This window comes from Falco rusticolus, chromosome 1, assembly GCF_015220075.1.
Source record: "Falco rusticolus isolate bFalRus1 chromosome 1, bFalRus1.pri, whole genome shotgun sequence".
NCBI classification, from domain to species: Eukaryota; Metazoa; Chordata; class Aves; order Falconiformes; family Falconidae; genus Falco; species Falco rusticolus.
The window spans coordinates 37,107,502-37,123,273 of record NC_051187.1 but is presented as its reverse complement, the minus strand read 5'-3'; the positions used below and the strand labels follow the sequence as shown (position 1 = coordinate 37,123,273).

Here is a 15,772-nt window from a genome sequence, read left to right as displayed (position 1 = left end):
CCTCAGGTACCCAGGATGGGTCCCGCAGCCGGTGGCGCTGCGATGTTTGGCGACTGTTTCGGGCCGGAGCTTGCCCCTGCCCGAGGCTGCGCCAAGGCCCCTGGCACCGGGGCCGGTAGGGCCTCGCTATAAGCCCGCCCCGCAGAGGGAGCGGGCCCTGAACGCCGCGTTTCTCGGGGCCGGGTCGCGCACCGGGGCGCCGCCGGTGCGGCGGCGGGCGGGCGGCCGAGGTCGTGCCCTTGCAAGATGGCGGCGGCGGGGCTGTGCCCGTGCCGGGCGCTGCTGGCGCGGTGCGGCGGGGCTCTGCGGGTGCTCTGCGGCTCCGTGCGGGGCCTCGCCACCGGCCCGGAGATGCACTTCGGCTTCCAGACCGTGACGGAGGCGGAGAGGAGGGAGAAAAGTGAGGGCGGCGGCGGGGTCCGCTGTGGAGCTGCGGGGCAGGGCGGGCTGGGAGCTGACGGGGCTCCCGGGCAGCCGGCGCGCATCGGCGGTGGGGGTGAAGGGGTGCTGGGGACGTGCTTAGAGCTGGGCCCCTCGCTTGAGACGTTACCGGGTATCTCGGCAAATAGTGTCGGTGTTATACCAGCTCGATTCTTCCCCTCGGGTCCGGAAGGGTTAACGGGAAGAGGCTGTATTTCTCCCAAGAGCCTTTTGTCAGGCTTACTCCTTAGTTAAGTTTTCAGATGGTATTTTTCGGTTCCACCTGGTGATAGACCTCTACGAGGCAATAAAGAACACATTTTACTTCTACAGCAGCATTTTAAAGTAAATTGCATTTCATTCTTATGTCCTTTCTTTGCAGTTAACCAGGTCTTTGAAAGTGTGGCCAAGAAATATGATATAATGAATGATTCAATGACTCTAGGGATTCATCGAGTATGGAAGGATATTCTGATGCATAAAATGAACCCTTCCCCAGGAACACTTCTTCTTGATGTTGCTGGAGGAACAGGTAAATAATTTTGGTGAGTTCCACGTGACAGTGCCACACTGGTTTTGAACTGTTTGAGTCTACTCGGAATTAAGTTGCTTAGCTTTTGTTTGTTTGGGTTGTTTCCCCACCCCCCCAGTTCCCTGTCTTTAAAACTAGTGAAACAACTACTTGATTTTCACAGAGAAGCATTGAGAACTAACTTCTTTGTGTTTTGTAATATTTTGCTTCAGGGCTCTCAAAGTGTTATGGTACTACCGTGATATGTATTGGAAAACTGTTTCCATTTGTAGGGAGTCGTGGACTCTTTGCTTTTACCATGTTCCCTTTATTACACGCACTCTGTCTCTGTACTGTGTGTGTGTGAGTTTATATATATATAAAAAATCAACTCTGTTCAATGTCCAGAGCCTTCTGTTCTGATTTCCTGGAGTCAGTAAACATTCCAAAACATGTGTCTCTCTTTTCAAACAAATGCAGGTGACATTGCCTTTCGTTTTATTAATTATGTTCGCTCTGCACAAGAACGCCAGCTCCAGCAGAAGCTTAAGCACCATCAGAATTTATCATGGCAGGAAATTTCTGAGAGTTACCAGGAAGGCAAATTTAAGCCGCTTGGGGATTCCCAAGTGGTGGTCTGTGACATTAACAAAGAAATGTTAAAAGTTGGGAAGCAGAAAGCACAGCATCTTGGCTACTCTGAAGGTGAGTCATGCACAGTACCATTTCAGTAGCATGCCTGATAGCAAGAAGTTGACATGTGATACCCACAGGTAATCACCACTTCAGGATTACAATATATTACATAGCCATGGTGTATGCTATAGCTGTGTCTGCTTATTTGCCAATGTTGAGTGCCTTTTCCAGTGAGTATGTATGTACTATGTTGTTCAGGTGTACAATGATCCTCTGGAAGTGTCCATGAGGTCTGATACCCGTCTGTCCTTCAAAACTGGTTAAATAATCTAAACCTGCTGTTTATATCTGTGCTTCCAAATATGATTTTACTAAAGCAGATAATGCAAAAGAGCTTAGCCCTAGAATGATTACACTAAAGATCTCACAATAGGTGTTTTACGAATCAAGGCAGCAAATAAAAAATGCAGTAACTGCGTGATACTGTGAACCTATGAAACTTTCCACAGTTGGAGCATATGCTAATAATGCTCAGAGAAACTGAATTGTATTAAATATTAGTTTGCAGGTCAATGGATTAATTCCTGATATCTAGAATTTGTTGGGGACCACGCCAATCCTGATTGAAAAGCCTGATTTTAAGAAGTAAGACATAGAGAAAGAAGTCCTGCTTGTGGCTCAGCATTTGTATGACAGTTGCTTATCCTCTCTTCATTTATGGATATTTTGCAAATATTTTAGCAATGTAAAGTATACCAGGAGGTTTCCAAACCTTGTTTGCCTGAGTTATTATACGTTAGTTATGCCCTGGGCAGTGTGGATTACAAGATACCCTGCATGTCCTTTCACTGTGCCCTGCTCCCACACCCCCATCAGGGCTTCAGCCTACAAATTGTGTGGGATGAAGGACATACAAAACAGCTCAGTAGGACAAAGGGGCTGAAAAATAAACGGCTGGCATAGGTTCTCTCAGCTGCTCTTGCTTCCTGCTGGTGGGTTACCTCAGGCATTGCCTGCCTGCCTCTCCCTTTTCTTTAAAGAATGAACACTGTGAAAGTGTTAGTTCTTCCAGCCCTGGCAGACTGCATGCATCACACTGAGCAGCTTGCAAGCCTGTTCAGAGCTGCTCTTACGCATTGCAGTTTGGGAACACCTGAACTGTACCAACATTGTAAGTATAAAAGCTTTATGACTGTAGCTTAGGACCTGAAATAAAGCTTGATGCTGCCTCCCACCTACTATAAATAAAGCATTTTGTTTAATTGGCTGCACTTTTTAGGTATTTTTGTGAATTACCAAATTCTCAAAATGAGTCTTTTAAGTTTTTTAGATTTCTTCCTCTGTACATCAAAGCTTTAGAGGCCCAGTTGTTGTCTTGTTGCCTGGGTTGCCTTATGCCCCACTGTGCCATAATTCTGACGACTTACTCTTTTTCACTCCCTTGTTCAGCACATTTCATAATCACTTTTCATGCGATTCCTCCCTGTTGTAATAACCTCGTTTCTGAGCTTGCTTGTCTGAGGTCTAAAATTTGTTTTTCTTAAAATTGTAAGGGGCAGAGTTTCCTTTCAGTATATTCCTATATACATTCACCAACAATGGGGGCTGCGCATGGTAAAAAGAAACGTGCTGATTGTGCATTTTGGCCAGCAGGAGCAGCGGCTGCACTGCACGTGCCGAGTTCCTCACAGTACTGCAGACTGACAGCCCCTTTTATGCATCTCCTTACAAACTCCTAGCCTGTGATTTTACTGCAGTGTATTCTGAAGAACAGTTTTTCAGTTGCTCAAAACCTTTTCTTGACACTCACTTCTCAGGTGTCTTTTCAGACTGTCTAGATTTAAATAACACTGATAATAACTGCTTTAATAATGTTGCATGCTTCTTTTCATACAATACTTTCTACAACTATAAATATGTATATTTTAAAAATTAAATTTGAATGTTGCCTGGGAACAACTGTTGTTTTCTGTTGTGCTTTGCTCTCCTCCACATTGCTTTCTAGCATACTGCCTTTGAAACTGATCTCTGTTGCAGAAGACTTCTGTGAGGGTTTTTTTTGTTAGGTTTTCTTGGTTTGCATTTGAGTCACCAAAACCAGTGACTTTAAGAACTATTAATTCTAAATTGAGCAGTTTTATTTTTTGGTACCAATAACCTGGACGTCCATACTCCACAGACAGATATGGCCTTGCCACAGCTGCAGCAAGGTCACGTACTGATAGTGCTGAATGGAGGGAGTGTGGCTTTTCATGTTTCTCGGTCTATGGAAGCTTTTTAGCAAAATGTTTTAGGTGGTTTGGCCGTTGTTGCATGGCAAGACGTTAATCATGGTTTATAGTTATTCTTTGAGCACACATTCTCTTTTTGCAAGTTTGCTACAAACGGCAGCCAGTTTCTTTCCACTACAATGCAAGATTTGAGAGAAATCTTTTTGGCGGACTAAGGCACTGTGAGCACAATATGCATAAGAATGTTTTGGCTGATCTGCAGAATTTTGGCTTGAAAAGATGGCTGGGTAGTATAGAGCCTTGAAAGGTTTGAGTCTGTGAGTATAGACTAAGGTGTCTTTCCTCCAACAAAACTGTGAAATAGAAGTATTAGTTTTAAATACCAGGGGGTTTAATAATAATTTCCTTCTGGAACAGATAAGTTCTAGTCTTCCTGGAGGAGTCTTGAGTTCAATACTGTGTCCTTGGCTTTTACTACAGGCTTGTCCTGGGTACTTGGGAATGCTGAAGAGTTGCCCTTTGATGATGATAAGTTTGATGTTTACACAATTGCTTTTGGAATCCGAAATGTAACTCGTATTGATTTGGTAAGTTGCTGTAGTATATCCTGACGTGGGGTCCTTATGATTCATCTGTGGGTTTTTTATGCTAGCAGAGGAGGCAAAGGAGGAACTCCTTTGGATAAAGGAACATTGTTGTCTAGTGAAATGTTTAAATTAAGTGGCATGTAGTGTGCAACTTGTTTGAATGAAGAATGCTATTAAATGCCCCACCTGTGTAATAAAAAGTTAGATTTATACTAGTTGCACCCAATCCTTCCAGCTTGGCAAGCCACACAGTCTCTTCTTAAGGCAAAAAGGGCTGAATGCTACAGTCATTCACCACCTCCTCCTAACCTATCATATGGCTGGTTCTACACATGCACAGTGCAGTCAGTCTGCATGTTTCAAATCTTCCTGAAGCATTTGATCTATATCCCACCCGCAGTGTGTCCTGCACTTTCTGCCCCATTCGGTTTCCCTGCCTGAACCAGCCGAGCTTCCAGGGCACAGAGGGGGAAGCAGCTGGCTGCTGCCACCACTGCCATTGACCTAACCTGTTCAGCCCACTTCTGCTCAGTGTCTTTACGCTGGCTGGTAGTAGAGTTTCCCATGAAGAACAAGTATGATTTTAATTAGGGTAGGTAGTACCCTTTGTTCTAAACAATATACATCCTTTGAGAATGACTAGCTGTCGTGGGGGTGAAGGTAGATCACCTGCCTAGCTGGACTAGTTGTCTTGTGTTTTGGAGGAGTGTGTTACAACCTGGGCAATGATTCTTCTGTGGAAGGTGTAGCGTTTGGATCCAAACCACCTTGAACTGTATGCACAGTGCTTCACCTGCACCCTTCCAAAGCACAGGCATCTTGCCTTTATGGATAAAGCGGTCTGGTAGCATAGCTCCCTGGAGACTGGTACAAAACACATCCAAGCTTTGAGTTCTTTTGCAAAGCTCCCATCATGTATGTGTGCTGTTTGTATTTTATCCCTTAGAAACATGACAGTTGAAACCGAGCAGATGTATAACCTGCAGAGGTTCTTGAGTACCACTCTCCTGTGCTCTTGTATAAAAGAACACACAGTTGTAAATAGACTTTTGTCTTTGTTCTTCTTAGGTGTTTTATTTTGGATATAGGATGGAATTCTCAAAGTAGGCAAAGGTTTTCTTCTTCCCTTTCCTTCCCCCCATTCTCACACATTGCTCATCCAAAATCCAGTATCACTTTTTTGATCCTTTGGGTGTGCCTCGCAGTTGAGTAAAATCTTTTCTTTTGATTAAAAAAACAAAATCTATCATGCCCTCTTTCATTTTCAGCTTCTTGTAGCTGAGTCACCCTCTCCCTTTTAGGTTTGGTCTGTAATTACGAGCACTTTGCTGGCAAACATTCATCAACTGAGAGCAGGGAAAAAGAAGAAAAATTGCAAACATGACATCATAGTTTCAACACAAAGCCTGGTGTAAATCTATTTATGTAACAGCAAGAGTGTTTGTGGTTTGGTTTTGTTGTTCGTTTCGGGGTAGGGGGGTGGGTTATGCCTGTCTTGGGGTGCTTCACGAGTAAATATTGGAGATTGCTAGTCAGTATTCTCTTTACTCCCTCTCCTCGGTTTACCACTGAGTTGCCATCACATGGCATAATAGGCAGATGCTGGTCTACAGGAACAAACTTATCATATCTGCTTTGTCTCAGGCACTTCAGGAGGCCTATCGTGTGCTGAAACCAGGAGGAAGGTTTCTCTGCCTTGAGTTTAGTCGTGTCAGCAGCCCTCTTCTTTCCAGGTAGGAACATGGTGACATTATGGCCATGTCACAAGGCCAGAATGAGAGACAGAGACACTTTGAGGCCACCTCATTGTGCACTTTTAAAATCAGATACAGACTCCACAGAGTAGTGGTACAGGGATCAATTTGTGTTGGAGAGGGTCAGTTTTCAACTTGTTGGTATTAATCTGCTTGTGCTGTCTGTCTGTGCAGGCTCTACGATCTGTACAGTTTCCAGGTTATCCCTGTTCTGGGTGAGGTTATTGCTGGTGACTGGAAATCTTACCAATATCTTGTGGAGAGCATCCGTCGTTTCCCACCGCAGGTAAGACAGTATTTCTCTGAATTTGCTCACACACAAAACAGGGTTCCAGCATAATCACAGGCAGCTGGCTTATAAGCCTTCGGGTTGTTCTAATTATGGAACTATTACTTTTCAGGAGGAGCTGAAGGCAATGATAGAAGATGCAGGCTTTTTAAAAGTGGATTATCAGAATTTAAACTCTGGCATTGTTGCCATTCACTCAGGTTTCAAACTGTGAGTCTACTGTGTAGCAAAACAAAGGAAGTGGAATTTTCCTGAGGAATATGAAAGCTGTGGCATTTTAACACTATCAAGACTGAAGAGGAGTTTTAAGAACTTGTGCAACAGAGCCAGAAGGTCAGACCCAGAGGAACATCAGCTGCCTTGCCCCGCCCCTGCCCCAAGAAACCTCTGGATGAAGTGATTCGTGTGGTGTTTCTTACACTTGCATTTCTCTTCAAGTGCAATGTAAAGCACGCGGCCAAAACTGAGCAATCATTACAAACAAAGCAACTTCATTTACCCGTGGTATAGTTACAGAAGTAGACTGACTAGTCTTTAAATAAGATGCCTCCTTTTTTTGACTAAGCTTCAAGGAGGATATCATACCAGTGAGAAGTAACTTGGATTTTTAGATCTTTATTAAGCTGTCATGTGGACTTAAGGGGATTTTTCCCATGATTCCTTTATTTCTTTCAAAGGCAAATGGAAGGCTTGTGAAATAAACCAGCTCTGCATCAACCTTTTCCACTTAAGTAAGTATTTTAAGCTTTGTAAGATTTCCTTTTTAAGAAAGAAATCTTTTTCTGAAGAATGACCACATAAAAATATTCTGGAATGAGATGTTTTCACCTCCATATGAAATCTGTCAGTACTAGATGCATAATGTCTAAGGAAAAATACTGTGCGTTTCCTTCTGTTCTTTTAACTGTTGAAGAACAGATACTTCTGTAGCAGTATACAGGGATAGAGTGGAAAAAAAAAAATCTAGAGAAGGTAAACTTACATCCCAAAGTGACAGCTGTGAAATGAACTAGTATGAAAGTTTTTCTCTCCTTAAAAATCGAGAGATGAAAAGACTATTGCTTTTAGCTTACCAATTCACTTGAAATCAGAAAAGCAACACCATGTATCTAAAACCAGAGTTTGCACTAGAGATTGTGTACCTACTGAAAATATGCTTATCAAGAACTGAAAAACATTCTTTTCTCTCAAGGAAATCTGCTGGTCTCAGTTACAGTTCTCAGTCTCTATGATGTACTCATAGATTAGCTCAGGCTTCAGCTGCTGTTGTGGTGCAGGGGTGGAATGGAGGTGGTGGGGATGTTCCTCCTTCATTCACAGTGGAATAAAGAGGGTAATGCAAGCACTTAGAGAGCAGAAAGGGAGAGTAAACAAAGGATCCAAGGTTTTATTAGCAAAGAAGCAATCTTTTGAAAGAAAATAAATACAAGGAAGACATTTTAACCTTTTTTTATAACCAAAATTAAAATACCAGCTGCTACAGCAAAATCCCTGACCGTTAACAATACAACAAAAGGCCTGAAGATCAAGGTCTGTTTCCTCAGGAAGGCTGAAGGTAGGAGGCTGCTTGGAGTTAGTGTGCAGTCCTGTAACCAGGTGCAAGTTTCAGTAACAGTTCATGGTTCTAACCAGACTTGAAAAGAAGAATAGCAACTTGGCCGAGGTAGAAGTAGATGAAGTGCTTGGTCTCATGAGTCACATAGCTGCCGAAGTTCCTTCCCACAATGCAGTGCCAAGTGGGATTGTATTTCTTGTCAAATTCCTACAGAAAAGAGAACTAGAAACTCAGTATTTTCTTGAGAATTGTACTAATATTGTCTACAAGGTATTTTTTCCAGTGATATGTCACTTGTTAACAAGTATCATTTTTGGAAGAAGGTAATTAAGGAGCAGCATATGCTTGTAAGAGCAAGGATCATCTGTCACTGTATAACTCATCTGCTGCTTAGTCAGACCAAAAAAAAAAAAAAGTGCTTCTGAGCTGAGGAGGAATAAGCTTAAAACATATGTTTCCCCAAAAGTGACACCATGATCTCAAACAGAAACTTTTAAGAACTTCACTGCTTGTTCCGAATCTCTACAGATGAAGCCATTATATTGGGTTCATTAGCTGTTTTCAACAAGGACGTTGAGAGGACTCTTGATGGAAAATTCTCTGCCACATCTTTGGTACTAGGTCATGAGACTACATTCTTCCTACACACTGTAGGCAGAAGCCTGCTATGACTTCCAAGTAAACACACGTGTACAAATCTACTAGGAGTAAAATGGTGCAGTCTGTGATTACATACAGTATCAAACAGCAGTCAGCTGGAGACTTTTTGTGAGAGCATGCAAGAGTTTGTGTTCTGCTCAACCAAACCCTTCAACTACCTACTTGCAGCTCAACCAGCCTACTGCTAGAAGTCGAGAGAAAATCTGAGAGCCTGGAAGCTATGAACTTTCTGTTCTGTGTTAGCAGGGACAGTTGGCCTTACATGTGGGGCGGGGGAAAGCCACTTAGGACAAGATCAGCAACCCGCCACTTGTCACATAGGCTCCATAGAGCCCCTGTGTTTTGTACCAGCTCAACAGTCCCAGGGACAGTCAGCTGCTGCTCTCTGTTCACCTGGACAACGGGACAGGGGCAGAAAAGGCTAAAGGAGAAGGTGCTGCAAGAAAAACAACTGAAGGACCTGGAAAAGCCCGCTTAAAGGGTGGGGGAAAGAACATAAGGACACCAGCCTACAGACAAAATCCAACTTGAGTAGCTAGTGCCTCTAGAACTTGTTTCTCTAGAGCTACTCGCCCAGCAGCATTCTCCCTGCTTCATTTTTCATGTGCATAGATTTCAGGAGGACATTATGAGCAAAGATTTACCTTCTTTATGTGAGCCGCAATGTCCTTCTCGATGTTGTACTTCTCTAAGGCCTGAGTAGCACACTCCACGGAGTCCTGCTGCATCTCTTCGGACATGTCCGCATTCTTGATCACCGCCTTCCGATCGCTCATGGTTGCCTGCAGGGAGCGAAGCAGAGGGGAGCCCGGAGCTGCAGGCGCGGCCGCCCACCGGCAGCACCCGCGGCCGTGGGGCACCGCTGCCGGCTGGCTCGGAGGCCCCGGCACAGCCCGCGCCCGGGGCCAGAGGCGCGGTACCGCCCAGGCCGGGCCGCCCGCACCGCGCTGCCTCCCGCACCGCGCTGCCTCCCGCACCGCGCTGCCTCCCGCACCGCGCTGCCTCCCGCACCGCGCTGCCTCCCGCACCGCGCTGCCTCCCGCACCGCGCTGCCTCCCGCACCGCGCTGCCTCCCGCACCGCGCTGCCGCCCCGCCAGGGCGCCCGCAGGCCCCGCCGCCCGCCTGGCCTCCACGGCCATCTCCCCGCCCCGGGGCGGCGACCGAAGTCCGGCGCCCCCCGCCAAGAAACCGGGCCCCGCGCGGAAGGCTCCCGCCTGCAGTCCTCCAGGACGCGGTGGAGCTGCCGGCACACCCACCGCACCGGGCGCCGCAGGGTGCCCGGACACCGGGATGGCTGAGGCATGACGGCCCGCCCAGCCCTTGGCTCCGGTCGTGCTCGGGAGCCGCCGCCGCCCTCACCCTCCACACCCCGCCGTCCCCTCACCGTTCGGCGGGTGCTGCGGGACCGGCCCTGTACCAAGCGGAGTCTAGTCAGTGCGCGCCGCGCCCGCCTCCGAGCGCCCCAGCCCCGCCCCCTCCGCACCGGCCGCCAGCCATTGGCCGACGCCGCTGGCCGCGCCGGGCGTTCATTGGCCACGGTCCGGCAACTCTCTTAGGGTTTTACCCTTGCGTTTTCTTTCAGACCGGCATGCTTCGCGCCCGCGTCCGTTCCCATGGCGACGGGCGGCCTCGTGGGCGCGGTGCGGTGCGGTGCGGTGCGGTGGAGCACACCCTGCACGTCCGATGCGGCCTGTGCTGCTGGGCTGTTAACGTGGGCCCTTGCCTCCGTGCTACTCGTCTGCCATCATCTATAGTGATCCCGGGCAAAAATCCCATGTTCCTTCCAGTACACTTGGTCTTCTGGTGCGTTTTGGTGTGTCCACCTGTTTCTGTACCTTTCTGTAGACGATACATGGGGCCCAAAGACAATGCTATACCTCACCCCAACCCTTATCACAGAGACACCGAATTTTACCTGGTGATCTCTGCAGCAGGCCCTTGTTTCTCCATGAACTGGGGTCGTTTTTTCTGTAAGATGCCCTTTACTACAGGGAAAGCCCATCTTTCCTATACACGTGTCTGTTTTCAGTTTGTCTTTCAGATTAGAGCGACCTCTAATAGAAATCTTTTACCCATGTTTACCAAGTATTATCAAGTCAGCTCTAAATGTTGTCCCTTTAGTGAACTGAATCCATCAGACTTCTTAAGTGTCATTTAAGGCATCTTTTCCAGACCTCACTAGTTCTGCAACTCACCTTTTTTTATTTTTTACCTTTTTTTTTTTTGTTCGTTTAGGGCTATTGGTTGTTGGGTTTGGGGTTTTTTTGTTTTTTTTTTTTAATTAGGCAAGATGGTTTGGGAGATCCCCAGTGCTCTCTTTTGTTTGTTTCACTCCCCCTGGGGCACATTCTGCTTATAATTTTGTCAGCAGCTAGAAAATTCTTGTTGAATTTTCCATAGCTGGTGATCTGTTAATCACAGGACTCTGAACCATGTCTATAGCAAACAGTAAAGGATGACTTAAAAAAAGTTTTCAAATACTGCTTGGTGGGACAGTCATTTCCTTGTAGAAATAAAAATCTCGAGAGCACTCATCCATCTCACCTGAAATACAAATATTTTCCATGTATGTACAGTATAGTTACCTGCTCAGTGTCATTCATAGCAAAAGCAGCAGAACAGCACGCAACCTTTTGCTTTTGCAAGTTCTGAGGCAACCCCAGAAGAATATACCAGCCCCAAATTATTAAAACTGGATAATATAGTACTTTTGTCACTCTGGAATATCTCAGAAATAACTTTGGACTTTAGCTCCCAGGTTTTTAGCATTCCAGTAGAAGAGATAGAATTCACAGCTTTGCTTTCTGTCTTGCCATCAGGAGCATGTGTTAGGGAGAGCTCTGAAAGTTGTGAAATTAAGGGAATTTATCTGGTTTAATGCAGCAGATGAAAGGGCATAAGAGACCTTGTGTGCTAGAAACTTGAAGAAGCTTCTAATAGTCTCGGGGCCACAGTAAGCAATTAATTTACAGAACTGTGTTTAGTATCTGCAGCGCTAGCAATGGTTCTTTGAGTACTAGACAGGTTTGTGCTGACAGAAGTGAACAATTTAGCAATCTTCCCAGTGCTTGCAATGAACTTCAGAAACACCCATGAATCTCTGAGGAGGTGGCTGTGTTTGGTAGCTGCAGGCAAATTTCTATGCATTTATTAAGAAATGGTTAGCTGAAGAAACAGATGTGATGACGACTGCAGGAAATGTCAGTGTGGGTGAGATACACGTTGTTAATGAGAAACATTAAAGCCTGAGATACATGGCTTTAAAGAGAAACATTAGGGCCTTACTTGTTAATCAAGAATATAAAAGTATAGTTTCCCCCAGGACAGAGCTGCAGGGGAAGGCAGAACAAATAAATACACATAGGAGATGATAGCTGGAGTAGGGGAGGTGCCAAAAAAATTGGGTAATGGATAAGGCGTACCATGAGATTCCTTTTGCGGATGGAGATTAGATTGTAAGCACTTTTCAGCTGAGGCCTTTTTTTGCTCTGTGTGGCATACCATATCACTACATCTAAGACATTCTTCCTGGAGCTCCTAGTTACTATCAAAACATGAAATAATCCTTCTTAGCAACAAACCAACTTTCATTTACTTTGTTCCATAAAACTGAAGAAATAACCACCTTGAAATTTTCTTTGTAAACCTGGAATCTATATGTTAGGGCTTCTAATCCAATTTTATATGTTACAGATCTACATAGTAGTGGAAAAACCTTAGCACCTGTAAGTCAAGTTATCTCCACAGTCTCCAGGGAAACTAGATACATTTAATCATCTCAGAATCCGACCTCCTTTTGTTGTTTTTTTTTTTTTTTTTTTTTTGCCATATCTATTAACCACTGAGAAAAGATTAGTTATTTCAAAATACACATTATGTTTGCCTACTGTAGTTACCAGGAACTTAACAGGTAGCAATTTTATTACATGAGTCCTTAACTGTATTTATTCATTTGCCAGGGTTTATAAATTCCATTGTGGCAGAACACTGTGAAGACCTGACCCAGATCTAGACCCACTTATGCATCAAGGTCCTGCAGTGAAAGCAGGTGAACCAGCCCCATGAGGGGCATCTCATCCCCACCTCAGGGTGCAGCTGAGGCCTGGTGGCTTTGAACCATTCTGCGGGGCACAGCACCCACTGCATTAGACACGCTGAGGGCAGGCTGAGACACTAACCTATTTTGCCCCATAGGCAGCTCATCTGTCCTTTGCCAGGGTTTCTATTTTGGTGGTTGCAGGTGTCTGAGTCAGGGCTATAATACCCTTATTAGCAGTGAGGTTGCAACAAACCCCTTCATTAAGGAAATGTCTATTTTCCAATTTAAATGCAGTTTGGGCTGCAGGGAATGAGCATCAGGCAGTCTGTTCTCTCACTGGGTTGTGTGGGTAAGGGAGAAGCAGCAAACTGGCAGTATTAAGATTATCCTGTGCTGCACTGGGAATGTGGAATCATCTTTGTCCAAATTGTTGGTTTGGTTGTTGCTTTTAAATAGTTACTTGATGATGTATTGGGTTGGAAGCTCCTGCAGCCATGCAGTTCACTCTCAAATTCCTCTTCCTTTTTCTACGTAAATAACATCGTCCCCATTCTTGCTGATGGTTAGAGGCTGCCAAAATGGACAGAACAAGTGGGGATTTCTCAAACGAGCAATTCACTGTGCCAACAGAACAAAAATGCCAAGTTAAAAACCAATTACATTCTTTATTTACAAGCTTAGCCATACAAGATGTTTTAAAACAACTGCAGTACTTTCTTTGAAATGGAAAAATGGTTTAATTAAAAAAATAATTGCTGGTGCCACTACAGATACACAGCTGGTGGACAGAAATACTTACTGCAAAGATTTTTTTATTTTAAAGCAGCCATTTCTATGCTTGAAAGGTACTTTCTCAAATTCTGTACAACTCCAGGTATTTAATTTATAAGACTAAAAACACAAAGTGGGAAATGGAAGGTAACCCAGAGAGACATGGAACACCAGAGGTGAAATGGAAATACCCAGTAGAAGCAAAATATTTTACTGAGTCATCTTTTCAAAGTGCCTTTTCTTCCATAATGAAAATCTGATTTCTGTCCATACGTCACAGAGATACTCAGCAATGTTGTCAACAACTCCTCCATACCAATACAGCCTTCCAACCTCTCATTTTGCCGGCAAACTTGTTGAGGAAAAATATATTGTTCTGGATTTTTAAATCATTACTTTTTAATGCTCTTTGAAGTCTTTAAGCCTTTCAGTATATTAAAGAATAAGATCAAATTCACTTTGCTAAATAAAAGCACTAAGGTCATTTGTCATGCTGCCTTCCAGCTTCATAAACATTGAGTATTCCAGTAGTGCTGCCAAACTTTTTACACCTTCCTTCTTCTGTAAATTGTCTTGCAAGTGCTCTTCTTTTGATGAAAATACATACCAGGATACTTCAGCTGTGACTGTGCAAAACTTTGTTTACCCAAATAAAATACTCAAACGGTGTTTAGGTTCCAGGCTTTTGCTAAGAGCCCTGTAGAAAAGTATCTCGTTCTTCTAGCTTTGGTAAAGGGATGTTACCTGACAGAAAACAAGAACAAAGTTGTGTGAGACCATCTGTAAGTCACCTTCTAGGTAGTATACCTGAGCACTAAAGTGCTTTTCCAGTTTGTTCTATGTACAAGCAGCTTACAATTCCTGAGGAAGCAACGAAAGTAAGGTCCACCTCACTTCCTGTAAATAACTGCTCGACATATAGTAACTTTAGAGTAAAATTAGCTTCTGCACTGCTTTTGGACCAATAGATTGCAAACTGTTTTATACAGATGGCTACAGTTATTTATTTTAGTACTTATTACGAACTAGTATTTCTGAAAGTAAATGCAGCTATGGTGGGTTATATTCCTCAGGTTAATTCAAACAAGATTAAGAGGTTTTTGTAAGCAAGACAATACCTGGTGGGGCTACAAAATATTCCTCTACTTTCTCTCTGGCGTTTTTCAGCAGCTCTTTCGTGCAGTTGCCTTCTGTAACATCATCTTCTCTGAGATACAGACACCTAAAAACAAAGATTACTAGCCTGTCTTTAAGCTATTCTATGAATACGAAGTAGGAATTCTGGCTTATCTCTAAATGTAGTTTTGGTCTTACGTAAGCAGTAAGACAAGTATTGGAACATCTCAAAGTGACTAAGAATGCCACTGATGTATTTGGGGAGCAGTGTGTGCAGTTCATTCCTGATAAGTAAGACACAGAGAGGAACTGGGAATTCATCTTTGCTGCGCTTAACACAGAAACAGAAAGCGCATGGATGCCAATGGCATCTTCCTTTCACGCAATGTCATGGTAAGACTTTTCTGTAAGCAAAGGAACCAAACACATAACCAGGGTGACACCCTGGGGAAAGAGAAAGTTATACAAGCAAATAGTTTGATACATTAACAGTTAAAAGGAGGCTGCTGTCATTCATTACCTGTCCTCCAAGACTGTATCCATTGGCTCTACACCATCAGTGTTTACTTCCTGAAGCTGATCAGCAAACTGGATCGCCTTCTGCAGCCGCTCCACACCCTCCGAATCACGGAAATCAACCAAGGCCAGGTGTTCCAAATGATCCAGCACTTCCAGCATCACTTTTTGCTGTAGAAAGAACAAACATGGACAAAAAAAAGTAAAGGTGAGCAAGTCCAATGTACTACTACTTTCCTTTTTTTTCCCCTGAAAACTTGTTAGGTGGCAAACCCCCGAGTTTCCATCCGCTGGGACACGCCGATATCCAGTACTTTCGCGGACCGTTAACTGTACTCCAACTCGTACTTTCTCCCCTCCCAGCCCCGCACCTGGCGAAGGGCCAGCCGGAGCTGCCGCTCGCTGCGGACCCCAGCGCGGGGCAGCGGCCGGCGGGAGGGTGTGTGCGACCGGCGGGAGGGGTGGCGGACCGGCAGGGGCCCGCAGCCGCCCCTCGCCCCCCGCGTTCTGCCCCGGGCGCTGCCCTACCTGCGGGGGCGGCCGCTGCTCGCCGGGCTGCCAGGCCGGGCGCGGCGGGACCTGCAGGGCCCGGGCGGGAGGGGCCCGGACACAGGCCCGGGCGGCGCCCGAGACCGAGCGGAGCCAGCGGCCCAGCATCGCGCGCTACCGGCGGCGCCCTGCGACGT

General features: G+C 45.2%; 3 protein-coding genes across 4 annotated transcripts; 1 reads left to right on the top strand and 2 right to left on the bottom strand.

Moving 5' to 3' along the window:
• The first annotated feature begins 231 nt into the window (after positions 1 to 231).
• COQ5 (coenzyme Q5, methyltransferase) lies at positions 232 to 7,183 on the top strand. The gene is made up of 7 exons (XM_037402832.1): positions 232 to 400; positions 803 to 952; positions 1,412 to 1,636; positions 4,279 to 4,385; positions 6,030 to 6,118; positions 6,314 to 6,425; positions 6,541 to 7,183. Exons 1-7 carry the CDS (start codon positions 247 to 249, stop codon positions 6,640 to 6,642), a joined length of 939 nt encoding a protein of 312 aa, XP_037258729.1. The 5' UTR covers positions 232 to 246; the 3' UTR covers positions 6,643 to 7,183.
• Positions 7,184 to 7,790: 607 nt separating this feature from the next.
• Positions 7,791 to 10,134, bottom strand: LOC119155088 (dynein light chain 1, cytoplasmic). Of its 2 annotated transcripts, none has more exons than XM_037403343.1 (3): positions 10,029 to 10,134; positions 9,288 to 9,425; positions 7,791 to 8,190 (listed from the first exon to the last, which is right to left on the bottom strand). In XM_037403343.1, the coding sequence occupies exons 2-3, from the start codon at positions 9,417 to 9,419 to the stop codon at positions 8,053 to 8,055; spliced, it is 270 nt and encodes an 89-aa protein (XP_037259240.1). In that variant the 5' UTR covers positions 9,420 to 9,425; positions 10,029 to 10,134; the 3' UTR covers positions 7,791 to 8,052. The 2 variants fall into 2 exon arrangements, with proteins under 2 accessions (XP_037259240.1, XP_037259322.1); XM_037403425.1 differs by having other exon boundaries at positions 10,004 to 10,091.
• Positions 10,135 to 13,323: 3,189 nt separating this feature from the next.
• Positions 13,324 to 15,771, bottom strand: GATC (glutamyl-tRNA amidotransferase subunit C). Its single transcript, XM_037402960.1, has 4 exons — positions 15,615 to 15,771; positions 15,091 to 15,257; positions 14,573 to 14,676; positions 13,324 to 14,198 (listed from the first exon to the last, which is right to left on the bottom strand). The coding sequence occupies exons 1-4, from the start codon at positions 15,741 to 15,743 to the stop codon at positions 14,143 to 14,145; spliced, it is 456 nt and encodes a 151-aa protein (XP_037258857.1). The 5' UTR covers positions 15,744 to 15,771; the 3' UTR covers positions 13,324 to 14,142.
• Between the last annotated feature and the right edge of the window lies 1 nt (position 15,772).

Bases quoted from the DNA above. Each gene is read 5' to 3' on its own strand.
- COQ5 (XM_037402832.1), top strand. From the start codon at position 247: ATGGCGGCGGCGGGGCTGTGCCCGTGCCGGGCGCTGCTGGCGCGGTGC. The intron at 401-802 runs GTGAGGGCGGCG...CTTTCTTTGCAG, and splicing joins GGCGGAGAGGAGGGAGAAAA to TTAACCAGGTCTTTGAAAGT. The intron at 6,426-6,540 runs GTAAGACAGTAT...ATTACTTTTCAG, and splicing joins TCCGTCGTTTCCCACCGCAG to GAGGAGCTGAAGGCAATGAT.
- LOC119155088 (XM_037403343.1), bottom strand. From the start codon at position 9,419: ATGAGCGATCGGAAGGCGGTGATCAAGAATGCGGACATGTCCGAAGAG. The intron at 8,191-9,287 runs GTAAATCTTTGC...TCTTTTCTGTAG, and splicing joins TTGCGGCTCACATAAAGAAG to GAATTTGACAAGAAATACAA.
- GATC (XM_037402960.1), bottom strand. From the start codon at position 15,743: ATGCTGGGCCGCTGGCTCCGCTCGGTCTCGGGCGCCGCCCGGGCCTGT. The intron at 15,258-15,614 runs GTAGGGCAGCGC...TTCTTTCTACAG, and splicing joins AGCAGCGGCCGCCCCCGCAG to CAAAAAGTGATGCTGGAAGT. The intron at 14,677-15,090 runs GTAATGAATGAC...CTTTGTTTTTAG, and splicing joins GATACAGTCTTGGAGGACAG to GTGTCTGTATCTCAGAGAAG.